Genomic DNA, 26851 nt, shown 5'->3' with positions numbered 1-26851 from the left:
CCTGGCCTCAGTCTCTTTATCTATAAAACGGGGCTATACACCATCAGACCCTACCTACCTTACTGGGAAACCGGCGGACAGAATGGGAAGGCAAGGACGGGGAAGATTCTTCCGGGTGATGGAGAGAGTGGGGGTCCCAGGGTGCGGGTCGGACTCAGCTTTGTGACTTTAGGAAAAGTACCCAAATTCCTTGGACCTCAGTTTCCCCTTCTGTAAAAACAAGAGTATTGGATGAAGAATGATTAAAGGGCCTTTTCAACCTCGACCGTTACTGGGGGGCTCTCGGGGCCGGTCGCAACGTTCGGGGCCTCCCATACTGCCTCAGCCCCCGCCCTCGCCGGCCTGGGCCACGTGTCCGGGGTACTCACTGCAGAGCGCTCCCCGGCCCGCGGAAGGCCGGGCATGATCCCAGGCCGGGAGTCGGTACTCAACCTTCCCGCCAAGGCCCGAGCGCCCCAAACCCATTCTGCTCGCGGTCGGGCGCGTGACCCTGGCGGACTAGCCGGCGCGCCACCCCCTCCCCCGCGGCCCGCCGATTAGTCAGCAGTTGTTCTAGGCCCAGATCCCTTCCCCCAATTCTCCCTCCGGCCTCCGTTTTCCTTCAAGGCAGACTCTTCAGAGACAGTCCCTAGAGCCTGCGGACGTAACCATCCAACCAATTTAGCCTCGTGCGAAGAATCACTCCGCCTTCGTATCAAGATCCGCTCACCGGCCGCTTCAGCCCCCTCGGTGCTATTTGGACCCGCGCGTCAAGTCCGGCGCTCTTTAGAGGGGATTAGGAAAAGAGTAGAAGTCAGGAGGACGAGAAAAACGGTGGCTCATCCCTCTTTCCCACACCCCCGTGGCCTGGCCCCATGGTAGCGCCCGAGGTTGCGGATTTCGCGCCTGCGCAGTGCGGCGCCTAGAGGGAAAGCGAGAGGGAGACGGACGTTGAGAGAACGAGAAGGAAGGAGAGAAAATGGCGTCCACGGGTGAGTGTGGTGGAAATGCGACCGCGCCGGCGATGGCCGGGACTCCCAAATCGGGACAGCTCGTCTCTGGGGGTGGCCGGGACAACTGAGTGGAGTTACTGAGAAGTGTGTGAGATACCCGCCGGGGCCCGACGAGCTCGAGGGCCCGCGTTCCCCTCCCCTCCCCCACGGGGTAGGCCGGCTCTGGAACCTTCCAGCGCCCCCGCCGTACGGGGGGCTCGCGGCGGCAGGGGCGCGCGGGGCCTGCGGTGGCCTCCATTGTATGGCGGCCGTCGGGCCCCGCGCGCCCGGCCTCCCGCCACGTGGGCGGGGCCTGCGGCCTTCAGGGCTCCGCCGGTGATGGCGCTCGGTCCGGCCTCGAGCCGGGCACCCCAAAACCGGAGGTGGGGGGGCCGGACGATGGTTCCAGAAGTCGTGAGCCTGCTGCCCTTCCGACTTCCCCACCCCCACTTACAGAGAGACGGCCCAAACCCGAAGGAGACTCTATTTCACCGGAAAGCTTGGGGAGAAAGCAAATAAAAAAAGCCATCGCGGATTTGTGAGCCGAGGGGCGCCGACCTATGAGCAGGAGCCCCGTCATCCTTAAGGCCTGGTCTGCTGGGGCGTCCGGTGCCGCCTAGGCTGCCCCTTTCGGCGGGTTCCAGCCCCAAGCCGAATTTCTGCCCGACTGGGCTTACAAGGGATGTGCTCCCCCCCCTTAAAATCTCCCCAATCGGCTGTTCCCTCGGGCTTCTTCGTTTTCACCATTATTAATCCCACCTCCATCCCGCCCCAAAAAGCAATTAAGTGGCTTCCCAGGGCTATTTTTCATCAAACGCCGAGAGATCTCATTGTATAATGAGACCAGCCCGGATCGCGAGGCCAGAAATCCCTACCGAAAGAAATCTCTAGTTTCTGGCCTAAGAGAAACAAAAGGCCCGGGTGGGCACTTGTACTTATGCTTAAGCAGTCGTCTCACACTTGCACTTGCCTAGGTTAAGCCGGTAGAGAGGGAAGGAGGCGCGGAGTGGACTTGGAAAGAAAGCTCGGAGTGGGAGCTGTTAATGTGCTGTCTAGGGTGGGCCTGCCTGCGAGGAGTATTTAAGAGTGTAGCCTAAACATCACCTGCACTTTGCCGCCTGTTCCCGCACTAACCTGGTTATTGGTAGGGTGGGGCATTTTCCCTCGGGGCTTATTCTTAGGCCGCCTAAGTCTAGGCCTTAGAAGCAGTAGGAGGAGAGGTTAGACGGAGCTCTTCTCCAACTGTGTGGTCAGTAAGCAGGTAAATGCTGGTGGTTGGTGCCAGGGTACAGAGTGTCCCTAGAAGAAAGGACTCTGAAATATCACAGTTCAAGACATCCTGGTGGAAAGTGATTTCCTCAGCCCATTCCACCTTCCTCTTCTCCCCTGTTAAAGTTTGGGCAGTCAAAATGTGTGTGTTAAAATTTTTGTGGCTGGATATCCCAATTTTTTGTCTACCTTGCTTAGACTCTGTTTACTGCTAACCTCTGGGTACTATATGCTATATTAGTATTACAGCTGCAGTTTATGTAGAAGTGACCCAGCGGGGCTATATAAGTTATCTGAACTTTGGTTTCCTTTCCTTCAAAATAAAGGAGCTAGGCTACACCTTTTAAGAGCTTTTAAAGCCCTTTTGACCTTAACAGCAAAGCATTTTTGGCTCCCACAAAATTGCTGACTTTCACTTTTTATGTAGTGTGAAGTTCTAAATCTCCAGTTTGTATAGTGACTGCCCTAAAGTATCTAAAAGCCCCATTACCTTGGGTAGTGTTAAATGTCTTTCCTCCTCATGTGCATCTATATAGAAAAGTACCTAAAGTACAGGGTATGTCCACTTTAACAAATTAAAATGCAGCCCCCGAGTAACTGCATTCAGACATTGCCAGCACTCTAAAGGCCCACCTGGATCACAGCCCTCGCCCCCAATCTGCCCATTTTCAGTAAAGTCTTCAACTGCACATTTGGGGGTTAAAAGCAAAACAGTGATCGCTAAATAATCTGACCAGTGTGACAAGAGCATTTTTGAGGCCATATAATTGTGTGCTGTAAGTAGATAACATAAGTTCTCCTAAAACAAATTGGCTACCTTCCATAGCCCACCGATGTGGGGCTAAAGCATCTGGTTTCATGTTGATTGAGGACATTGGTTGTTCCGTATCAGCTTTGCCAGTTTTATGTTTTACATAACCGTTCTTGTATAAAAGTCCTCTTGCAAACATTGAACTTAGATGTCATGATTTAGAATCATTTCTCAAGCAGAAAACTCAAAATGTAGGTTAAACTATCAATTTTCAATGCTTCCTTGTTGTATTTTGTGAATACCACATGGAATAAGTGATTTGCATTTACTTTTTATTTGCCACATAAAGAGACCATGGTTTGTAGTGCCATTGAAAATGCCTTAACGTTTAACTTTCAAATGCTATAAGGTTGTCTTTGAACAAATCAATTCATAGCCTTTGGGCAGTTGATTTAATAATGTTGATTCAGGGTTCTGAATTAAGGGTGTACAGAGGAAAGAAAGTTGAGTCAACTGCAAGAGATGAGTTCAGGCAGGCCTTTGATTGGGGGGGGGGTGGAAACCCCTCCATGAAGAGCTGAGATGTCAAACTTGCTTTCAGATGAAGGTCTACTTTCTAAATGGAACAGAAAGGACACTTTTGTTTGGCCCTAATGGAGGTATTGTCTTCTGACAGATATGTATTCTTGTGGAGAGCAAAGAATTGGACAAAATTTTTTTAAATAATTAACTTTATATGTGTATACTCGTACATTTAATTCGAGTGCTGTGAGAACTTCTTAACCATTTTGTTTTCTGTTTTCACTACTTGTAGACACCTCACTGGACCAGAATTTTTAGTCCCTTTTGCTACATGTTACAAATCTCTTAGGGAAATTATAGAAAGTTTTACTTAGAAAAAGAAGGGGAAGAAAAATTGTAGCATTTTTTTAAAAGTTGAAATCATTTTAAGTTTTAAAAAGATGGTGTTGCCAGAAAACAAATTATTCCCAAAAAGATTGCTTTCTCTGCCAATTAATTAAGGATTCTGCCTTAACTCTGCTTCACTGGGAGTTACAGCTTTCTAACTTTTGAGTTATTGTACAGATGTAGCACTGATAGCTGTGAGCAAACCCTTTAAAACACTGGATTGAGATGACTGTTCTCTGGTTTTCTGCCATTCCATTTCATAGTCCTAGTGCATTAAGGTTGGTCTAGCTTACTAAAGTGAGGGAGCAATAGGAAAACTAGCTTTGGAAGAGATATAGCTACTAATGTAACCAGCCTGACCTTCAACATTGTTGAATTGATGTTTCAACCTACATTTTGTCATGTTGCTTGCCTCTTTTTTATATGAAGATAAAACTTCTGATCCTGTTGGTTTGTCTTGTTTTCTGTTGGTCTTAGAATGATCATGTATTTGAAATGACAGCCTGTGGTTAGGGCGGGGGGGGGGGGGGGGTTCGTGGTCATGGGAAAATGCAAAGTATCTCTGCCAAATCGGCTGGTCTTGAACTCATTAGCTGGCACTTTTCTGAGTTTAACTGGCTTATACTGATTTTTTGGTTTGGTGTGGAGAAATAAGAGGTACTCATTTGGACCTGTGTGGCCTGTAGGTCCTCTCTGAATAGTAAAAATTTACCTTCTTGCCATCTGAATTCCTCCCCCCTTTTTTCCCTTGTCTTTGCTGACTTCACACTATTTTTTCTCCTTGTCTTTAGATTACAGTACCTACAGCCAAGCTGCAGCCCAGCAGGGGTAAGTCAGTCTTTTACAAGTGTTTTGTGTGTAACTGGTTAATGTCAGGACAGAGCCTGCTGTAGTTGTAGAGGATTTAGTAGTGGAATCTGAATGTTCCATATTCAGTTCTTGCATTTAATTTCTCTTACAGCTACAGTGCGTACACCGCCCAGCCCACTCAAGGATATGCACAGACCACCCAGGTAATCTTGATAATAATATGCAGCTTCCTCCCCAAGTAAAGTGCTTCTATCAGCCATTAAAACAATGAATACTTTTCAGAAATTAGGTAATAGAAAAGTGTAATGTGCTTGTAATCATAAAATAACCAGTCATTTAAAATTTTCGCAGTGGGAATGCCATTATAAATGATACCATCCCCACATTGGGAGTTGCTAGCTCTCTCTACCTTTTCGTATCATTTCTCAACTTAGGTGCCCTGCTCTATGCTTGGTCCTTCTGTGTATTTTATTGTTTAAATTTATTTAACTTAATCATACAGCAGTTCTTCAGAGGAAGGTGATATTATGACATTTTGCAAATGGGAGAAAAAAATGCAATGCATAGATTTTGAGGCATTTGCCAGTGGTCAAACAGTAAGTTCTAATGGCTGCCCAGCTAAGGAGCTTCTGAGGGCTCCAGTCCACGAGTCTGTTTAAAAGCCTAGGCCAACAGATTCTAGAAATCAGCCTCCTCGTGTTCTCAAGATCACCTGAAATTCAGAATATGATGTCTTTGGCAGATCTTCCGTAACTGGTCAGATCTAGGATATGATTATGCTAATATCTGAAAGAATACCTCATTCCTTGCCAGGTTCAAAAGACAGTGCTGTTGATGTGCTAACCTTGAGACATGCGGTGTTCTAGTTCTTTTTTGATAAGTTTTTTTAAATCTTTGACGTGCTGAAAATTTGGTTTTCAAAATTGTCTGACAGGTTTCAGCCACATTTTTCTTTTCCTTTTTTTGTTCTTGTCTTCCTAACATTTGTTTCTAGTAAAACTGCTACCTATGCTTAGTGCTGGCAATTAATACACCTGTTCCTTTATTGTTCATCCCTTGAGACTGTCTTGTTAATCTGTATAATTAAGTGCGATTTTGCCCAGTTATCTCAGGAACTTTTTTGTAGTTAAGTTTACAAAAATATGAGTGAATAGGTATGGGAAAACAAATATTCATAATACTATGATTACTTGTCAGTTTTTTTAAATCTTTTTACATGATGCGACGGCAGGGATGGACCTAGAGGGTATTATGCTAAGTGAAATAAGTGAGACAGAAAGACTGATCTCATTTATGAGTGGAATCTAAACAACAACATAAATGAACAAACAAGAGAAGCAGACTCATTGATATAGAGAACAAACTGATGGTTGCCAGGTGGGGAGGAGGTTTGGGGGTCGGGGTGAAAAGGACCAAGGGATTAAGAAGTACAAATTGGTAGTTACAAAACAGTCACAGGAATGTAAAGTACAGCATAGGGAATATAGTCAGTAATATTGTAATTACTGTGTATAGTGCCAGGTGGGTACTAGACCAGTCCGGGGGCTTACTTTGTAAATTACATGACTATCTAACCACTATTCTGTACACCTGAAACTAATAAAATGTTGAATATCAACTAATTGGAAAAAAATTGAAAGCAGTGTTTTTGATTCTCCAATTTAGAAACGTAGAAGTAAGTCAGTCTTTTTTTGCTTAATACAAGGTTCATATGTGAAGTTCTTGCATCCATTTTCTTTGAGCAGGCATATGGGCAACAAAGTTATGGAACCTATGGACAGCCCACTGACGTCAGCTATTCCCAGGCTCAGACCACTGCGACCTATGGGCAGACGGCCTATGCAACTTCTTACGGACAGCCTCCCACAGGTAAGGCCTGCCTGGGAGGTACTTTTGGGTCACATCAACTAGGCTGTTTGCTAAGAAGCTTGTGACTTGTGCTCTGTGGTGTATATTCTGGTCCGTTATCTTGGCATCTGGGCATCCTTTATTCTTAGAAGGAGCTTTGTTTTCCTTTTCTTCCTTTCCCTTTTCTTTATATTCTCCTTGAGGGATTGCTAATAGAATGTGGGTGGAATAAATTCCAAGGGAGAAAAGAAGTTTTCCTTTTTAACTATTTTATACAGTGTATTGAATAATCTCACGACAAAATAGAGAATATATAAAAGATTATGCTAATGCTAATGCTGGGTAAGAATGAGCCTTCTTAAACCGAGCTGCTTAAAAATCAAACTGATTTTCACATGTTTGCTTCATCTGATAGTGTACCCTCTACTTTTTGTTTTGTGCTTTCCACAGTAGAAGGGACCAGTACAGGTTTGACTATACTGCTCATTCTTGCATGGGAAATGCTTTCCATCTTGTTTAACCCTGTAATGTTAACCCTTTAGGTGTTTTCATTCGTTTAACCCTCGAATTTTCCAACATCACACACAAGGTGCTAATGGAAAACTGCTTCAGGTGCCATTTGCAGATCCATGTCTTTTTCTTTATGTGATTTTGGGAAAGGTTTTTCTTTTATTTTACATTATCTTGTGTCAAACCTTAATAATAGTTGTTAACCTTCCCAAAGGTATTTCGGATGACTACACCCCAGCTGATTTCCCCATATTCCCTGAAGGACAGATTGCATGATTAGATTTATTTAGAGGAGCAGACTGCCACCCTGCATGTTAATTATGTTTGTCTGTTTGTTGGTTTCCAGTCCAGACATTTTATTTTCTGTTTAAGTGTTAATGAATTATTTTAGTCCATAGTATGTCTTATATGTATGACAGCATTCCCAGGAGCTAAAAAATAAATAGTAAGCTATTCTAAGATTAGAATAAATTGTATCCTGGGGTACAGTCGTATCCTGTATAATGGAGTTGAGAGTGGAACATGTGAAACATTTACAATAATTTTATGTTTAGTACTGTGTAACATTTTAGGATCCCTTCCTTCTCCCCACTCTCATCTTTAGTATCACTAAAGAATATTTAATACAAAAGTCTCAGATGTAAAAACTCTTTATTTTCAAACTATTTTCCGTTTCCCCAAGTTACATACAGTCTTATCAGTCTTTAGTAGGGGGAAACCTATTTGTAATTTCACGTATTGAGTGACAATGTCCTGGATTTTTGATGGGAAGTACTTCCTAATCTATCTAATACATGTCTTGAATAGGTTGAGAAACGTTTAAACTTTCTGTTGGTGACAGTTACAACTTTAGGAAAAGCTGGAACTAAGACTATGCAGTTTGGATTTTTAGTATGGGGTATTGAAATTGTGGGTTGAACTTTATGTAGTCAAGCTATTACGTTATTTATTGAGATACAATTGACATATAACAGTTTCAAGTGTACAACATAATGACTTGATATTTGTATGTACGGTATTGTGAAATGACCGCCACAGTAAGGCTAGTTAATCTATCATTACCCCGTTACAAATTTTTTTGTGTGATGAGAACTTTTAAGATCTCTGATCTTAGCATCTTTCAAATACATATGCGGTTCTTCATTTTATATAAAGGACTGGAGCATCCTTGGATTTTGGTATCCTCGGGGTCCTGGAACCAGTCCCCCACAGATAACTGAGGGACGACTATATATAATACAATATTATCGACTGTGATTACTATGCTGTATGTTACATCCCCATGGCTTATTTATTTTATAACTGGAATTTTGTATCTTTTGACCACCTTCAGCCATTTTTTAAAAACAAGCATCATTTGAAAATAAATAATACCACTTAGATCTAGGTTTTGGAGACCCTAGATCATTTTATAGGGACATGATAAAGTCAGTTAGAGGAAATGCAGTGGTCTTCCAGGCTCTCTAGAGCCATGTATTCACATTGTCATTGATTGAAAAAGTCCTGTTATGACTGGGCACCAAAAGTATAGGACATTCTAATAACAGAAATTAGTCGCTTTGATGAGCTAGAGATTGTGCTTAATAATAATAAGGAATGATTATTGTATAGACTTTATGGAGGACGCTTCACATCCCTTAATTCTCCCATGAACCTTTAGAGTGTAGGAACCAAATTTAAACCTGGTGAGCAAACTGGGGATGGACCAAACTAAGTAGGGCCTTAATAGGTAGTAAATAGGTTTGAGCACAGATACTACTTTTATCCTTGCCTCGTGTTGCCTTTACATGTAAAAATCATTGGATAATTATTGGAAGGAATGTATTAAAACACATTTTTCTCTTGTAGAATTTTTAAAAATTAAGTTTCATGCAAAATGGACTATATAAACCTCAATTCATTAATTGGAATAGAAATCTTAAAGTTTACTGTTCAAGCTGAACAAATATTTTGGTTGATGTATGTAATGTTTTTTAGTACCTTTTTCTTAAAGTTGTCAGCACATAGACGTGTTGTCTTTTTGCTGTTGGCCTTTTTTTTTATTGTCATTAAATCATTTTGCTCTGTTAATTTTTGCTCATTTTGCTTGGCTGCTTGTGTTGGTACTACAGGTTAATTAAAAGATTATTAATTAACCCAGTGTCTATAGATGTCATCTGTAGCACTACAAGGTTCTAACTGTTGCTACCTAGTTTTGTGACATGAATTATTTCCCTGATCAGCTTTGTTTTTGTTGTTGTTTTGGTTTTTTTGTTTTAATTGCTCTTGTAAATCTTAAAGATGGCCTGTCATGTAGGGGGGGGATGTGTGTGGGAGTAATAGGGTAGGTGGAATTAGATTCCAGTTAAATTTAAACAAATGAGCTCTTTATATGATTGACATTAGGACTGTGCAAAGAACTTTTAAATAAATTCAGATAAACAATACCAACTCAAAAAACTTCATGGCTTGAGGCTCCCTGTTTTGTGAAATAATACTTTCACAAATACATTTCAACCCAGCCGTTTTGAGAAGGAAATTAACTGTCTTTGTGTATAATTAATTTCAGAATTTTCCCAAAATGGGATGGAGAATAAAGTTATTGTACTCTGTGCTACAAAAGGTGTCACTTTAAATTGTACAAAGGGAAGTTGGTATTTATTTTTAGCTAGTAAGTTGTTTGTATAGTGAGGACACTTTATTCTAACTGAAGTTTAAGGTCCTAAACCATAACTAAACTGAGCAGTCTTAATTCAAGATTTGTTTTTAGTGCTCAAACTTTTTTACATTAGGGAGATTTGGATATTTCTTTGATGGGTATAAATGCTGACAGCCAAACCCAGCTTTTTAAAACATGGCTTACTTGTGCTTGTTGCCCATGAGAAGTTGGAGGAAGGAGAGCCTAGCACCAGAAAAGGTTATAACATCTCTCAGAGGAAGGGACTCAAGTAAGCAGCTGCAGATTGGGGGGGGGGGGGGTGTCACACTTCAAGCCCAAGATCCAGATGAAAGTGCATGAGATCTGGCAGAGGCAGGAACTAGTGAGAGAACCTATCTCAGTCTGTGAGAGCAGGTCTCTGTGACACTTGGTTAGGGAAATAGGGAGGCCCTAGCGTCTACCTCCAATAATGGTAAGCAGGAAAATGACCTTTTTGCTTGTGGTGGGTAAATAAGAGAGGAAGGGAGGGGGTTCACTGGATGACCAGCCTAGACTCTCAGTTTTATTACGTGAAAAACATTTACCTTTTAAAGGTCTATTTTTGGAGTATTGAGTTTAATTTTGAATTATTTACCAAAAACAAAGTAAATACAGGATTTCCTTTGTTGGCTATACTTAAGCAAATATAATTTATAGTGTATCTTTATAACTCATATGCTATTTCAAATCTTAGTGTGGTAACAAGCGTTTTTTTAGTTGTTTTACCTGAAACAAAATTAGCAGTTCTTAGAAGTGTTCATTCGTTAACATCTCCCACTAAAAATTAAACACATGTTCTCTGGAATTTCCAGTTTTCCTTAAATGTGAATTGCCTGTGATACAGTGCTTGGGACTGAAAGCAAGTAATTCCAGATTACAGATTTTAATGCTAAAACTGGTACCTGGATCTTTATTTCGTAGCTATCTTAGGATGCTATGTCATTTGCCTTTTACTTTCTAGGACATTTTATTCCTGCTTGAGAGGTTTTTGGGGTACTTAAGTAGATAGTTGAGTAACCTGTGAAGAGGTATGCTAGCAAAACCAGTGTAGAACTAGCAAAAAGCAGACTTTTCTCTTATTGAATCCTTGCCCAGAAGAAGGGGTGCAGAGGAACCCTGTTTTGTATACCAACACTTTTCTGTACTATGTCCCCTCCTTTCTGTTTGGTGTGGTTTTAAAGCAGAAGAGACAGTGCTTTACTGAAGACTCGGTACATTCAGAGAACTTAGGTTTTAAATACTGGTTTATTGTTACTCTTACCGAAGGGGAACTATTTCATGGGATTAAATATGGTGGTTGCAAGTAGGTGGTTTACAATTGTTCTGATAACGAGTGTCGAGGCAGATCTCGGAGGAGCCAGAAATCTGACGTTGCCCTCCTTTGTTCCAGGTTATACTACTCCAGCTGCCCCCCAGGCATACAGTCAGCCTGTCCAGGGGTACGGCACTGGTGCTTACGACACCACCACTGCCACGGTCACCACCACCCAGGCCTCCTATGCAGCTCAGTCTGCGTATGGCACTCAGCCTGCTTACCCAGCTTATGGTCAACAGCCGGCAGCCACTGCACCTGCAAGGTAAGGCCACACTCACCCACTCCTAACTCGACAGTGCATCAGCCTCAGGAGGGAGAACAACTTTGCACACTTAGGGAATCCATGATTGAGTTTCTTTTCACTGGTTGCTCGCACCATCAAACACTCTCAGGTGTTCTTATACTCGTTACAGTAATACAGTAGAACACACCACACGTAACTGTCTATTTAGTAGAGGAGTGGTGCCGTCCAGGGATCAAAAGAAGGAGTGTCATTAAATGGGTTGTCTGGTTTCAGAAGAGTGACTTTGGGGGCTAGGAGGAGGCTATTACATTTACTTTTCTAAACCCACGAGAACTTTGTGTGGTTTCCCTCACAACAGAATAACTGATAGAACTGTACTTTTGATGCTTTTTTCTTTGGTTTTATTTGCCCTATAAATGGGTGACAGCCTTCTGGTTGGGAAAAACAGTAGTTCGCAATGTGGGGGGTGGGGTGAGGTGGGGTATAGCATCACGTGATTCAAGAAATTGTCATGTAATCCATTTGTCAGTAAAGGATATGTCCATATCTGGAAGTCAAACATTGGTGTCTCAGCTTAAGGCATTGACGTGATTTTTTTCTCTGTATTATGTAGTGGCTTGGTAATCTCAATGTGACAGCAAGTATAAATTCTTAACTGAGTACCCTGCTATGGGGTGACTATTTGGGCAAAGTTTATACTCCACGATACTTGTTAGCAGGTAAACAGTATTAATTATTACTTAACAGAAGATTTCAGGTCTTTGCTTTAGGCAATGCACTTAGGTGGCTTCTGCATACAGTCTTGAAGGAACATTGAAATTCTGATTTGAAAGAAGACTTTTTAGGGAATAAACAAGAGATCAACTTGTAACCTAGACTTTTTGTCTGCTGTAGAGGTAAGAAATTAGCTCTGGAAAACACTCATGAAATTACTTCTAAAATGCACAGTGAGTAATCAGAGCTACTTGATAGTTTAAATTTGCTAGACAGCCTGTGTGATAGTTAGGTAAACTAATTACTGTAGGACCCCATTTCCATTGACCTGGGCATTTCCGAGTGTTGGCACATGTTTGAAGTCCCATTTGGTGCTCCATTGCAACAAGATATCCAAGCCATAGCTGGAGGGTTTTATATATTAATTGGTTTTTTAATAAGTCATCCTTTTTGGTTCCCTTTTTTTTAATTTTCAGTGTTTACCACTTTAAAATGCTGTCTTGTGATTAGTGACAACCACGCCCTTTTCCCCTGGAAGGGGGGCAGTTTGTGACCCATTTCAGCTCTTTATAGAAACCAGTACTTCCCCATCTTTTCTGGTCCGCCTGCTGATTCTTGGGGCTTTGCTTAAAACAGCTCAGGCTCACTTTGCTACAGCCCTGTTGCAAACTGTTAGGACAAAGAGGTAATAATACCACTGGTTTTTGCCTTGGGATTGATTTTCATCACTTAAGGATATTTCCCAGTTCATCTGAGCAGTCTCTGCTCCGCAATGGTAATCTCCATCGTGGAGACTTGGAGGCAAAGTTAGATTAAGCTATAGCAGTCCAAGTTCGGGAACATTTTCTTAGATCTGCTCTAATATTAATAAGTGAGAAAAATAAACCCACAGATAGTCCAAATTTATAAATGCCATGGATTTAACATAAATGTTACTCTAAACTAAAACTTGTATTATTATTCAAGTTTGTCTTCAGTCCTTTCTAAGAAATAGCATTTTCTTCTCTAACAAACCACCTCCCCTCTCAGATCATTTAAATTGGTAACACAAAATATTGTAACTGCCTTTTATAGCTGTTAGTACGAAACAAAAGGAGCATGTTGATGTCTCTTCTGTGGATGTGATTAGTTCACCTCCTTCCTTAGTGTTTTCTTCCAGTAAATACAGTGGCCCAACACTGGGTATGATGTAGTTCATTTCTCAGTTGTATTTATTTCCTAGCTCAGTCCTACCATTGCATATTGCTCATAGATTATAAAGTTCTTACCCAAGAGTCTGTGTTTGAGAATAAAGTCTCACTTTTTTATTTCTCCTTTTAGACCACAGGATGGTAACAAACCCGCTGAAACTAGTCAACCTCAATCTAGCACAGGGGGTTACAACCAGCCCAGCCTGGGCTATGGACAGAGTAACTACAGCTATCCTCAAGTCCCTGGGAGCTACCCCATGCAGCCAGTCACGGCACCACCATCCTACCCTCCCACCAGGTCAGTCTCTTCGTTCTGGGTGGCTGAGCTAGAAGAATAACAAAACACTTTTTTTCAGGCCATTGACCAGCTTGCTTCTGTTTCCTCTGGTAAAATATGTCATCTGACTCCCAGTATAAGCCTGACCACATATTGTTACATTAAAACCTCAGTCCTAGGTTCCCGTAGCAGTACCTAGCAGTCAGTAACTCCTCTCTAAATACAAACAAAAACAATTTTTTCCACTCTGGGTTCTTTAATTTTGCGCTCTCAGTTAATTCAGATGAATGAGAAACAAAAGTATGTGAAAGTGCTGGGTATTATTTTTAAAAAACTTCATCTTAAGCATTTTGTATTTAACTTAATTCAGAGGTCCATTCATACACTAGTCTTTTAACAGTTGAGCCAGGGCCTTTTCTTTTGAGGATGGGTTTTTTTGTTCTGCAGTCTTTCTTAACGTTAACCACCCCAGCGGCTGCATTGTCCAGTTTAAAGTATGGGGAGAACTACAAGTTGTCTCATTCACATTTAATTTGAAGCTAGTTTTCAAATGAATTGTCTGAATTATTTCAAATTAATTGTCCTAAAATGTTAACAGCTCCCTTTTTTGCACTCATTTCATTGGCTTACACATTAAAGTGCAACACATAAACAAGTTTCAGAGCAAATACAGCTAGCTGACTTGGGTGGGTGTCTCTCTGCAGCCTGGAGCAGCAGTGGGTAGGACGTCAGCAGTTCTTCCACAGAGCCGGGCCTACCTGTAGGGCCATACCTGTTACTACGCTCAGAGCAATTAATGGGGGGGGCGGTTGAACAGTAAGTGCACTTGGGGAAGAGAGGCCGTTGAATCCATAACAGCTGTGGTGAGGAATATGGTGCTAGAATCTTAGTGTAATTGTACTTTAAACTATGTTTTTCAATTGTGGTTCATCTGGAGTTTAATACCAGTTCTTTAAAGCTTTATTTCTATGTAAGAATGTCTTTGTTTAGTTTCCCTGCCATGTAGTTGACATATTGAAAGATGACTACCAAACTAATATTCATTTTCCTACAGTGCCTTGATTGTGAAGTTTTCTTATACATCTTTTCTTTATTAATGCCCAGATGTCATAGCTGATTGATTGGCATGTCTGAAAGTTTGAAACTATAATATATATAGTGAAGTAATTTGAAACGTAGGCAAATCTTCAGGAGAAAATTGCCATTGGTACAAATGGCCTGGTACCTTCAGAAAAATCTTTGTCATTATTCTAGGGAATTATTGGAGGTCGACAGAGAACTGAATGGCACACTTAATTCTTCCTCCTTTTTCTCAATGCTTGTTTCATTGGGATAGCCTTCCCTGAATGCACATATGCGTATTCTTAATACAGGAACGCCCAAATTTGCCTTGAATTTAGTTGAAAATAACTTGTTTTAATGGGGTAGGAGGTAAAAGCGGAGGTTCTCTAAGGGTTGCACATTGTACAGATTGGTTGTTTTTAATAATTACCTCTTCCCTCCCATTTAAAGCTTTATTGTTCTGAATATAAAAATACCTGCTTGTTTTAAGTTCAAACTGTTAATATGTAGAAAGTAACTGAATTTTTAAGGGTTTCTATATCACATGCTATGAATGTCTCTTGTATCTAGGGGGGCTTCAAGAAATAAGCCTCTCTTTCCTAAAAAGCTTTTTTTCTTTTTCTTTCAGCTATTCCTCTACACAGCCGACTAGTTATGATCAGAGCAGTTACTCTCAGCAGAACACCTATGGGCAGCCGAGCAGCTATGGACAGCAGAGTAGCTATGGGCAACAAAGCAGCTATGGGCAGCAGCCGCCCACTAGTTACCCCCCCCAAACTGGATCCTACAGCCAGGCTCCAAGTCAATATAGCCAACAGAGCAGCAGCTACGGGCAGCAGAGTGAGTTGCTAAGAGAGAAAACCAAATAAGAATGGTTATGTTTGGAGTTTTTGAACAGGGGGAGATGCTCGTTACCATTGTTTACCTTAGGACTTTAGGGCATAGCATCCTAGCTAATAGCTTGGATGTCCCAATAAAGCCTTCAGTGTTTTTCTCCAATTTAATTGTTATTAGTGCACCTTGCAAAAAGAAAGTTTGTAACTGACTAGAGAAAATGTTTTGCACTGCCATCCGCACTCTATTTGGGAAGGTTTTATGCACTGAGTGAGGCCGGCATTCCTTATGGCCTGCCCACACCAACTCGCTGAGAGAGAGCAAGTAGTTATTAAAGACTCCTGCGATTTTGATAGTCAAATGAAAGCTATGTTTTGATTTTGTTTGTTTATATCCATAAAACAAAAAAATATATATTTCTACAGAATAGTTAGTTTTATTTACGTGGAGAAGTAATCAAAAACTGTCTTCACAGTTTAATCTCTACACGGATTGTTGTTTTTTAATTAAATTCCATTCATGGGCATATTTCGTTACGACTGAAGTGAGTAGTGCTACTTGATGGAGCCCAACCCTTAGCAACTTGCTAAAGCCCTAAGAACCCTGGCTCTGTTTTTGTTTGTTCAGTGTAGTTTAAAGCAGCAGCTTTTGGAGACCTCTTAGACTACAGAACCCTGTAAACTCTGAGCCATAGGGATGTTTGTTTGGGAGTGGTTTATTCTAAACTAACTAGATAAGGTTACTTCAGCCTTGACGAACCAGCAGTTTTTGTTGAACTTAAAAGAGCCTGCTGATGAGGGGTGATTTATCAAGTGTAAAGAAGATGGTGCCTTGGTTAGTGCCTTGCAGTTGAGAATTGTGATTCCAGGAGCAAGTACAACAGGCAGTGGTGTAAATGCTCGTCCATGGCTTACAGATGTGACTCTTTCCTCAGGTTCATTCCGACAGGACCACCCCAGTAGCATGGGTGTTTATGGGCAGGAGTCTGGAGGATTTTCCGGACCAGGAGAGAACCGGAGCATGAGTGGCCCTGATAACCGGGGCAGGGGAAGAGGGGGATTTGATCGTGGAGGCATGAGCAGAGGTGGGCGGGGAGGAGGACGCGGTGGAATGGGGTAAGAGCAAACCTTTTCTCCTTTTACCTAATTTTGTTTCATCCGTAGGATTTTCATTGGAAAAAAGGGACTGAAAGACATAAGAAATTTATTTCTGCATTTCCATGGACAATCTGTTGAGCCCAAGCCACTTCTAAAACATGGAAATGTCATCTTTATGGCACATATTAAGTGGCAGTTTGCTTTTTTCCCTGCCAATCTACGTGGTTGGGTTGGGGAGAACAAAGAATCGTTTTGAAACTAGAGCTTTCAGTTCCCTTCATGGTTTCCAGAGGTCAAAAGCCTCTGTGGGGTAATAGGTTTGGGATGGAACACACACAACCCATCTAACAATCCTAGGTTTTTAACTAATTGCCTCTAAATGGTTGTCTTGAAATACCTGGTGTATATACTGCAGAAAAGGAATGCAGCTGTTTTCCACAATGTTTGTCCCCAACTTCTGTTTGTACTTCGAACTGTTGAACATTATGTTGAAGATCTTGGTCCCATAACCTTTGAACTATGACCTGAGGTATACCTCGTACAAGAAAAATCCAATAGCTTTTTGCAGAGAAATGTATATAATTATAGGATTACTCCTTATTGGAGATTTTGAGAAGTCTAAATCGGTTTGACCATTTTGATTGATGGCACAATCTGGTTTAGAAAATTTTGTTTAGATTAATAACATAACCTTGCTATCTGTACCTGCCCTTCCCCTCCCTTCTCCCATCCCCTCTTTCCTTTCTGGTATTTGTACTTTGATGAAGGTGAGGGATAATGTTGGTGGTTAACATGATCAGAAGGCTTAGTTCTGTGTGTGTTCTGTCCCGATACAAACTAGTAAAAAGTTATGCAGAATGTTAGATTAAATGTGAATTGTATTTGGTGCCACTGTTGATTCAAGGAAAAATTGAATTTAGATTTCTTTTTTATAGAGGTGGACTTCAAAATTAGATTTAAAAAATTTAATCTTTTATGTTAGCAAATCTATTTACTGTTGAAAGATACTGATTGAAAATACTGTTTTGCATATTCTGCATAACTTAGAAGTGTTCAGTGAAATCTTTATTGGAAGAAACTCATTTTACAATGTGCAAAAATTTATAAATAATTTGGTATAGAGTAAAATCAATCTTCTAATTTGGAGAACGTCATTCCATTATAAAGGTTTCACTTCTTTATGGATGTTTTAAAATAGACATAGACACTTGAAATTACTATCATCACGTCTCCAATCACCTAGAAGTCTTAGTATTTTTCAATCACAGAACCAATTTCAAATTTATTCATTTGATACTCCAGAAGTAATAATTCTTATGATTTTGCTAGACGTTGCTAGTAGAGGGGGTCCCCTGTTTCTGGATGAGAAGTCTCTCCTGGAGCCATAGAAAAAAAATCATGGCTTTCCCCATAGGTTTTTCAACAGACTGTGAAGCAGTCAGTTGGATCCTTTGGGGATAGGACAGGGGCGTTCCCCCCTCCTCTTTTTTATTGTGGTGTGGTGATGGTTTTCAGTGTCTTCTGCAGGTAAGGCACTCAATGTTGTTAACATGCCCTTTTTCATTGCCTCAGTATTTTGATATTTTCATTGGCTGTTAAACGTGGAAACTTTTTAACATGCTTTGTCGCATTTATATGCTACAGGTTACAAAGTGAGAGCCTTGTATACACTTCAATACTTAAAAAGTACCCGTACTCAGTACTCAGCCCAGTACTCAGCCGGCAGCATAATGAAAAGTGGGACTAGACACGTGTCCATATGGAGAGGAAAAATATACATAGAATATTTTTAACAAAATGTATTCATTGTATAAATGGAATCCTTCTGTAACTTTGGTAACTGCATACTTGTTGTTTGGTAATAAATCAGAGGAGGTATAATAATACTCTAGAATTGTGTAACATTAAAGTGTAAACTTTTGTGTTTAAAGAAAGAGAACATTTTATGGTGTGTACTTTTAAAAAGGAAACAAAGCTGCATGCAACAGCTTGAAATTGTATATTCAGGTATTAAAGTGCAATACTGGTTAGAAGAAGTTCAGGGCCTCCCACTGAGGAGCTGCCTTTGTTTAATTTTAACGAAGAAGAAAACAAAAAGGCCCAATTCATATTCCCTCCCCCTTTAAAATAATATAAGGCAGTAATTTTATACTCCATTGTCATTCTCAACTGATATGTCTATAAAGTTGCACCCCCAGTCCATTGAGCCTTGGTATTGGTTGTAAATTCTCCTTTCACAGTGATTGTTACATTCATTAGTGCCTTGAAATGTATGGCTTTATGCTGAAGATTGGCTGGATGCGTCCTCTGATGTGTGTTGTAGGCATTTAATGTGGTTGTCTCCTGCTTTATTATACTGTGCCTTGTTAGGAAGCCCAGGGCCTCACTGGGCTCTCCCCTGGGAGAAGTTGAGGGTGCACCTTTATGAACATGGACAGGCTCGTCACAGCAGTTGCCCAGCTTGTTACTCCTCTACACCAAGCTCTCTTTGTTTTTCAGCTGATGGGATGGGTGTTTGGGATCTATTTTTCCCCCTCATTTGCCAAGTATTGCACTATTAATACCAGCCCCCGAAATGAAAGGAACCAACCATACTGGTGTGTACGATCAGTCAAGCAAGGTTGTATATAAAGGAAATTTGAGCAAGCTGCCCTGAAGAAAGGCATAGTGACAAGATGAGAGAGATGCATTGTTTGGAGATGTGTTTAGCCAGTGCCCTTCTTCCCCACGAGCCCCCCCAAGGCTCAGAGCGGTACTGGCTTTTAAAGGGAAAGGCCTTCATTTCTTCGTTTATCCCCCCAGCAGCGCTGGAGAGCGAGGTGGCTTCAATAAGCCTGGTGGTAAGTTTTTGAGTATTACCATGGATAGTGTTTAAAAAAATACAGTCAGTTTTTAGAAAACTATAATTTGTTATTAGTTTCATAAGCGGTTTAAAAATGATCTATACAAAAGAGACTAATGGGTACTGCCGGCATTGTCTTAGGGGTAATAAGGTTAACCTATGGTTACGAAACAAAGGGTAACTTGAAGTATTGAGCAACTGCTTCTGTAATATGGGGGAGCGTACATTTTTTAAATTTGGTTTATGTGGAGGAAAAATTTTGACTTAAATTTAACACTAATCTGGCACATAAGCATTGAGAGTGAATTTGGTTAATGGTTTAAAAGTAAACCAGCAAAGAAAAAGCAAACCCTAGCAAACTTTTCACAAATGTTAAAGGGGCACTGCTCCATTTTAGCAGTGCAGGTCATTTTGAATTTAATGAAGCCCCATCAAATGGTGGTGTAGTAGATAGTTATGTGTGTTTGTAAGGTTTGTAGCTTGCAAGACGTGCACTAATAATATTTTATATGCTCTTTTCCTGGTTGGCAGGACCCATGGACGAAGGACCAGATCTTGATCTAGGTAATTTTGAATTCTTGTATTTTACCACGTGTTTTATAAACAAGTAGCACAGAAACGAGTGTGTGCTAGAGTTCAGCAGCCTGACAGATGAGTGGGATACGCTTGCTATCAAGGGCAGTCTGGGGCTCCCTTGAAGAGCATCCACTTACAATAGCCTTAAAGTAAACCAGAAGTCTTCTGGCTTTCTTCTTCTGGTCGGCGATTCTCTTAGCTTTGTGATGAGTACCAGTGGGCAGCAGGGACCAGTTGGTTAATAAGTCCCTAGAGATTCATGACAGTAACTTGCTTCTGTCGTCTTTTCTCTGGAAGGCCCACCTGTTGATCCAGATGAAGACTCTGACAACTGTGCGATTTATGTGCAAGGATTAAATGACAGTGTGACTCTGGATGATCTGGCAGACTTCTTTAAGCAGTGTGGAGTAGTTAAGGTACGTACAAGCATAACCATGCAATCTGGCAGATCTTCTGACCACGGGGCATTTTCAAGAGACTAAATTGATGTTGAAAGTAGTTTCTGAAGTTGCCTGACTTTTCATTCTGGATGTATTACGGTTTGCTCCTTAAAATACCAAAAAACAAAACAAAACCAAAAAAAAGCCACTTTTAGTAAAAGTGCTAAATGTGGTTTAAGTGTACTTGATAACTCAGTCATTTTATGAGTACCTGTGAAATACCTGGTGTAGTTCTCTTCCCAATTTTATCCCTTCTCCCCACTCCCATCCTGAATTTTATTCCCCTTCTTCTTTTTATAATATCCCCAACAATTTTTGTTTTCACATAACTTTGAAGAATGTTTATTAAACACTACTATAAGGCAATACTATTCTGGGAATATACCAGAAACAAACAGGTAAGAACCCGTGGAATCTACATATAGCAGGGAGCATATAGCTAAAACGGACTATAGTGTGTTCAATGGTGGTAAGTGTTATGGAGGAAAACAAATACAGCATAAGGGCAGGGATAACATGAGGAATGGGCCCATACACATCGGAGTGGGGAGGATATTTCAGAATAATGGAGAGACTAGCAAGGCAGAGGTCCTTGAGCAGGAGTTTGCCTGGCAAGCTCAAGGAAGCTGGTGTGACTAGAAAGTTGTGGTCTGAGCTACTGGAATGATGGTAGGGTTGTTAGTTAGATGGGGAGTTGGGGGGTGTCCATAGGTCAGATGCTCAAAAGTTTGGGAATTCTGTATTTCATTTATAAATACATCGCTCATTACTCATACATTCTCTTATAGACAGATGGGTTGTTGTTAGTAATAAGCCAGGCTGCACTGAGCGTTCTTTTGCACGCGTTTCTCTGGTATGTGTAGTTGATTCTTCTTTTTCCGGTAGTTAAGTTCTGTCAAGTCACTACAAACACTGAATTAGTGAACACTGAACCACTGCTCGTAGGGGAAGTGTGTGTGCATATATACGCACATACCTCACGTAGATTCTAATCCGAAATGCTAAAAACAACTCATCAGGTAGATTCTTTTTATTTTACAAGAAGGAAAGGGAGCTCAGGAGTGTTCAATGCCTGGGCTGGTATTCAGATTTACCCAACTAGCCGCCTCTGGTCATCTCGCCTCTGTGTGACCTCAGCTGGGTAAACATGTGTGCATTAGGCAACTTAAAAGTTTTTTGCTGCTCTGTGTGTCTGCAAATAACCACAAAAGTACCACTAGTGTTGATTTTGGAATTACAAATAAATTTTATCAAGTAGGTAAATTTGCAAATGTTGAATCCACGAATAATGAATCAGTTCTACCCAGGCGTAAAATTGCTGGTTCTTGAGATGTGTGTGTGTTTAACTTCACAAGGTAATGGTGTGGCTGACCACTTAGCCACCCATCAGTCTTCTGATAGCACCACATTCACCACATCCTTACCACTCCTGGGAATCGTGGCTTTTAACTTGCTAATCTGATAGAAGAAACTGGAAATGTGACTTTTACATTTGCTTTTCCCTGGTTGCTAATTATGTTATAATTGCCCACTGTCTTCTGTGAAATGCCTGTTTGTGTCTTGTACTCATTTTTCATTGGGTTAGTTGTCATTTGTTCATTTGCGTGTAATTCTTTTATGTTCCTTGAATGCTGATCTTTGGTTAATTTGTATGATCCTTTATTAACAGCACAGTTAATTACTGTGTCTTTATGCTAAGTCTTGATACCTAGTAAGGCAGATTCTTCTGTTTCACTCATTAAGAATGTGTTGCTGTTTATTCCTGCTCTTCTGTACACATTTTAGAACGAGTTTATGAGGTTGCTTAAAAACCCTAATTGGGTGTTGACTGACTCTGTAAGACAATTTGGGAATTGACATTTTTATAACATTGGTCTTTTTTCTATGAACATTGTATGTCTCAATTTATTTAAGTCTTATAAAAGAGATTTTTAAAATACATATCCCATCCTTCATATCACTATTTTGCCATATTTCCTTTCAGTCTTTATATGTCCCTTATATAAAAACATAGGTATGAATACATAAATATTATAACCATTGCTCTTTTTTTAAAGCCCTATAATCACATGCTCTCAAATATCACTGGATGTATAAACAAATATGGATAGATTAGACTTTGATCTAATCTATATGTACATTTAATGCAAAACACACACATGGGAGGCAGCCAGTTAGCTCAGTTGTTAGAGCGCAGTGCTCTTACCAACAAAATTGCTGGTTCGAACCCCACATGGGCCACTGTGAGCTGTGCCCTCCACAGTTAGATTGAAACAACTACTTGACTTGGAGCTGATGGGTCCTGGAAACACACACACACCACCCCCACCACCCATATTCTTGAGCGATGTGGCTCCTGAATTCAAGCCAGCTGCATCTGGTGTTCAGCTGAAAAACTAGTGATCTGTTCTAGTTCTGGAGGAAGAGCTGGCTGTGGTAGACTCCATCAGCAGTCCTTTGTAACACGCTCACAGCCCTGTGGACTGGACTTAAGGACTTAAGGGTAATTTTTATTTGATGGAAGTGTCTTACGTGATAACATCAAAGCCTGACTGCCTCCTAAGAGGTGGGTGCTCCCACTGGACGCCTGTAGTGTGGCATGGAAACTGCTGGAACAGGTACAAGGACACCAGGAGGAAATGGCTAGGGAAGGAGGGGGGCCCGTGCTGTTCACTTACATGTTTTGGAACTTTGGGCCTATTTTGGTTCGTATGATGCATCTAAGAGGGAAAAAATCATCTAAGTACATATTTTTGTAGCAGTTTCGGAAATGATTCACCCATAATGCCACTACTCAGATAAATTAATATCTTACCAAATGTGTGTCTGAAAAATTACTGCTTTTGACAGTTTGAGGGACTTCTCTGAATTTCACGTGGACTTCTTGTTCCCCAAAACGAGTATATTCTGCTTAATGCCTAACCGTGCAATTTTACACCTAGATGAACAAGAGAACCGGACAACCCATGATCCATATCTACTTGGACAAGGAGACAGGAAAGCCCAAAGGCGATGCGACAGTGTCCTATGAAGACCCGCCGACTGCCAAGGCCGCGGTGGAGTGGTTTGACGGTAGGCGCCCGGAGTAACAGTGTGTGCGTGCGGGCGTTCTTACCTGGCTCCTCGGGGGCACGGGGGGCTTGGTCAGGAGTGTGCACGTGTCAGCTTGGGCTAAAGAGGATCTTGCTGGTGTATTTAACTGTTAGAACCTCATGCTCTGTAGTGGTTCTAGGGACAAGGGACAGATACACTTTCTCCTGTGCGTGACTAGCGGGGATGGCAGGAAGGAGCTCCTTGAAAGCTATAGGTTGGGTGGTGAACACACAGTGGGATTTATAGATGATGTAATACAGAATTGTACACCTGAAACCTATGTGATTTTACTAACAATTGTCACCCCAATAAATTTAAAAAAATATATTAAAAAAGAAAGAAAGCTATAGGAGCCGGAAGACTGTTGGTCTGTTCCTGGGGCAGCACTGATGGCTGTTCGGATGCTGCTGGCCTGGCTCCCATCAGCCACGTGAGGCCCAGTCACAGTCTAGATTCGGAGGTCCCTTAGTTTCAGTCATCGTTACTACAGATGACCTTGCTTAAAGTTGTAAATGCTTCTCTAAGCACAAATACCAGAAGGTACCCAAAAACCACCAACAGCTTCTCCAGCATACATTTGAGTTTATGTGGATACGGCCTTGACAAAACCAACTCGAAAGTGTCAGAGGACAAGTCTGGGCTCTTGTCTCTCGGCCACTTGATCTTCTTCCTGTCCCTGCTTCTCACCCTACGCTGGACAAGGGTGCAGTGCACACTGCGCCTCCCCCCAGCTTACTTCCTCTTTAGGATGGAGAGGTTTTTAGTGTCTTCTGAAGGCTTTTTCTGGCCTTGCCAGTAAAGCTCTAAGAGAAGACGGGGCGGGCACACTAACGCAGCCGGAGCCGTGGGATTGGTGAGGAGGGCGTGCTCTAGCCTTGCCTAGTCCCTCGGGCAAGGAGGCTGGAAGTAACTGGTATTCTGTTGTCTTTTTCCAGGGAAAGATTTTCAAGGGAGCAAACTTAAAGTTTCTCTTGCTCGGAAGAAGCCCCCGATGAACAGCATGCGGGGCGGGATGCCGCCCGGGCGCGAAGGCAGGGGGATGCCGCCACCGCTCCGTGGAGGTAGGCCATGCACACCTGCCCTGACGTACTTCCGTGCTGTTTCGAACATTTTTTACTACACTTGTCTTTGAGAAACTTGATTCTAGGGTGAAGCAAGCCCATTAGAAACACTAAAGAGGGATGTAGAGTCAATACGAAAGTACTGAATGCTTGGCGGTAAAAGTTTGTGGAAGTAAAAGGAAGCGAAGAACAGCTTGATTGGTCAGGGAGGCTGGAATCCCTGTGGAACACTCTGCCTGGTGTCAGCCGTGGGGCTGCTGCTGTTTTTTCTGCTTTGGTCCCTTCATCTACATGGGAACACCTGCCCTTGTACTGTGGGAACTAACTGATAATATGCTTGACCCATAAACAATACAGGGGTTAGGGGTGCCAGCGCCCCTTGCAGTCGAAAATCTGCATATAACTTAAGGTGGCCCTCCACATACATGGATTCCCAACCACGTAGTTCAAACCCATGTTGTTCAAGGGGCAGCTGTACGTGAGAAGCACAGAGCTAGGTCCTGGGCCTGTGGAAATGTAGGGCAGGTGATGGGACAATGACAGCTATGAGCTCTATATGAATTCCCTTAGTGGTATATACAGAGGGTGCCAAAAAAATGTACACCTATTTTAAGAAAGGAAAAAACTACTGCAAGACTCACTATCTACTAGTAACAAAAGAGGAGTACAGGTCATGTGTATACATTTTTTTTGCACCCCCAGTATTTCCCAGTAGCAAATTAGGTGCTATAAAAAGGTGATTGCTCTTTCTTATTGCAGGTCCAGGGGGCCCAGGAGGTCCTGGGGGACCCATGGGTCGCATGGGAGGCCGTGGAGGAGACAGAGGAGGCTTCCCCCCCAGAGGACCCCGGGGTTCCCGAGGGAACCCCTCCGGAGGAGGAAATGTCCAGCACCGAGCTGGAGACTGGCAGTGCCCCAATCCGTATGTACTTTTGGCAAATTGATAGCCTTCTAATGAAGTCACCCTACATCCCATTCTGGAGAGAAGTGCTGGATTCTCTCTGTTTAGATGAGCTCTGTTGGGGGGGGCGGGGGGGGCGGGGAGTGGTTAATCACTCATTCACCAGCGTCCTCAGAACCTTCTAAAGAAGGTCCCCTGGACTCTAGGGTCCACATACACGTGGTTGTACAGACGTTTTGCTGGATTAAACACTGGTCCAGTGAGTGCGTTTGCTGCCTTAGGCTGTGGCTCTGAAGCCATTTTGCGTGGACAGATCCTCTTAATGTTGAACCAGGATCCAGTGTTTGTGGCGATGGAGTGAGTGTGTGCCTGCTCCTGTGTCGCCTTGGCTTGTTCAGCTTCCTTCCTTGGTGATTTGTTGTGATGTAATTTTGTGCAGGGGGTGTGGGAACCAGAACTTCGCCTGGAGGACAGAATGCAACCAGTGTAAGGCCCCGAAGCCTGAAGGCTTCCTCCCGCCGCCCTTCCCACCCCCGGGTACGTACAGGTTTTGTGAGCACCCCTTCAGCTTCTTGGCACTAAACCTCTTACTAAATCGGCGGGCTTGGTAACTACAGCTGCCAACCGCTGAGAAGCAGGTCAGTGGTTTCAGTAAGTGCGGCCCCGCACTGGGGCTCTTTAAGCCCCATCACCACTTGTAAGTGGTGACCCAGCTGTTCGGACCAAGTGAAGGACCTACTGTGTTTCTGCTCTGGGAGGGCAGGCTCTGAGGCCTGGCCACAGGGCCTTGCCTCCGCCCATTCTGTCTGGCCACTGACCTGGCCTCTCCTGTCCTTCCCCTTAGGTGGTGACCGAGGCAGAGGTGGCCCTGGCGGCATGCGGGGAGGAAGAGGTGGCCTCATGGACCGGGGTGGTCCCGGTGGAATGTTCAGAGGTGGCCGTGGTGGAGACAGAGGTGGCTTCCGTGGCGGCCGGGGCATGGACCGAGGTGGCTTTGGTGGAGGAAGACGAGGTGGCCCTGGAGGTCCCCCTGGACCTTTGATGGAACAGATGGGAGGAAGAAGAGGCGGGCGTGGAGGCCCTGGAAAAATGGATAAGTATGTGGTGGTGAAAAGCGGCTGTGGGCTGCTGGGCGCGCCGAGGCTCAGCCCCTTCCCGCCTGTGATCGGGCTCAGGCCTGTGGGAGGGCTTCCTGCCAGCCTTTCCCCATTTACTCATCGCCCCTTTTTCCTTTCGCCTTGGCAGAGGCGAGCACCGGCAGGAGCGCAGAGACCGGCCCTACTAGACGCAGAGACCCCGCGGAGCTGCATTGACTACCAGATTTATTTTTTAAACCAGAAAATGTTTTAAATTTATAATTCCATATTTATAATGTTGGCCACAGCATTATGATTATTCCTTGTCTGTACTTTAGTATTTTTCACCATTTGTGAAGAAACATTAAAACAAGTTAAATGGTA

At 42.5% G+C, this 26851-nt stretch overlaps 2 protein-coding genes across 8 annotated transcripts in view; one reads left to right on the top strand and one right to left on the bottom strand.

The window, feature by feature from the left end:
- The window catches only part of RHBDD3 (rhomboid domain containing 3), a 6902-nt gene extending 4778 nt beyond the window's left edge, over nucleotides 1-2124 (bottom strand). Inside the window, exons 1-3 of one of the 3 annotated variants that reach the window (XM_019743053.2) lie at nucleotides 2106-2124; nucleotides 710-763; nucleotides 59-210 (exon numbers count right to left, since the gene is read on the bottom strand). The gene's annotated coding sequence lies outside the window, so the exon portion shown is untranslated. Of the gene's footprint in view, nucleotides 1-58; nucleotides 211-368; nucleotides 509-709; nucleotides 850-2105 lie in introns of those variants that run through there. The other 2 variants (XM_074321388.1, XM_019743050.2) reach the window with 2 other exon arrangements.
- Nucleotides 869-26851, top strand: EWSR1 (EWS RNA binding protein 1). 5 transcript variants are annotated; one of them, XM_019743046.2, is made up of 18 exons: nucleotides 869-971; nucleotides 4692-4728; nucleotides 4862-4913; nucleotides 6456-6579; nucleotides 7009-7026; nucleotides 11136-11322; nucleotides 13339-13506; nucleotides 15176-15387; nucleotides 16316-16496; nucleotides 19284-19318; nucleotides 19852-19884; nucleotides 20194-20312; nucleotides 23279-23408; nucleotides 24365-24490; nucleotides 25250-25412; nucleotides 25831-25928; nucleotides 26236-26488; nucleotides 26637-26851. In XM_019743046.2, the coding sequence occupies exons 1-18, from the start codon at nucleotides 959-961 to the stop codon at nucleotides 26674-26676; spliced, it is 1989 nt and encodes a 662-aa protein (XP_019598605.1). In that variant the 5' UTR covers nucleotides 869-958; the 3' UTR covers nucleotides 26677-26851. The 5 variants fall into 5 exon arrangements, with proteins under 5 accessions (XP_019598605.1, XP_019598604.1, XP_019598607.1 ...); XM_019743045.2 differs by having other exon boundaries at nucleotides 19281-19318; XM_019743048.2 differs by lacking the exon at nucleotides 7009-7026.

Source organism: Rhinolophus sinicus, linkage group LG16 (assembly GCF_036562045.2).
Source record: "Rhinolophus sinicus isolate RSC01 linkage group LG16, ASM3656204v1, whole genome shotgun sequence".
Taxonomy (NCBI): Eukaryota; Metazoa; Chordata; class Mammalia; order Chiroptera; family Rhinolophidae; genus Rhinolophus; species Rhinolophus sinicus.
Note: the sequence above shows the minus strand (reverse complement) of the source record. Positions and strands in the feature narration are given on the sequence as shown.

Excerpts from the sequence above, each read along its gene's own strand:
- EWSR1 (XM_019743045.2), top strand. Across the intron at positions 4,914-6,455 it reads GATATGCACAGACCACCCAG|GCATATGGGCAACAAAGTTA; the intron begins GTAATCTTGATA and ends TTCTTTGAGCAG. Across the intron at positions 25,929-26,235 it reads GCCGCCCTTCCCACCCCCGG|GTGGTGACCGAGGCAGAGGT; the intron begins GTACGTACAGGT and ends CCTTCCCCTTAG.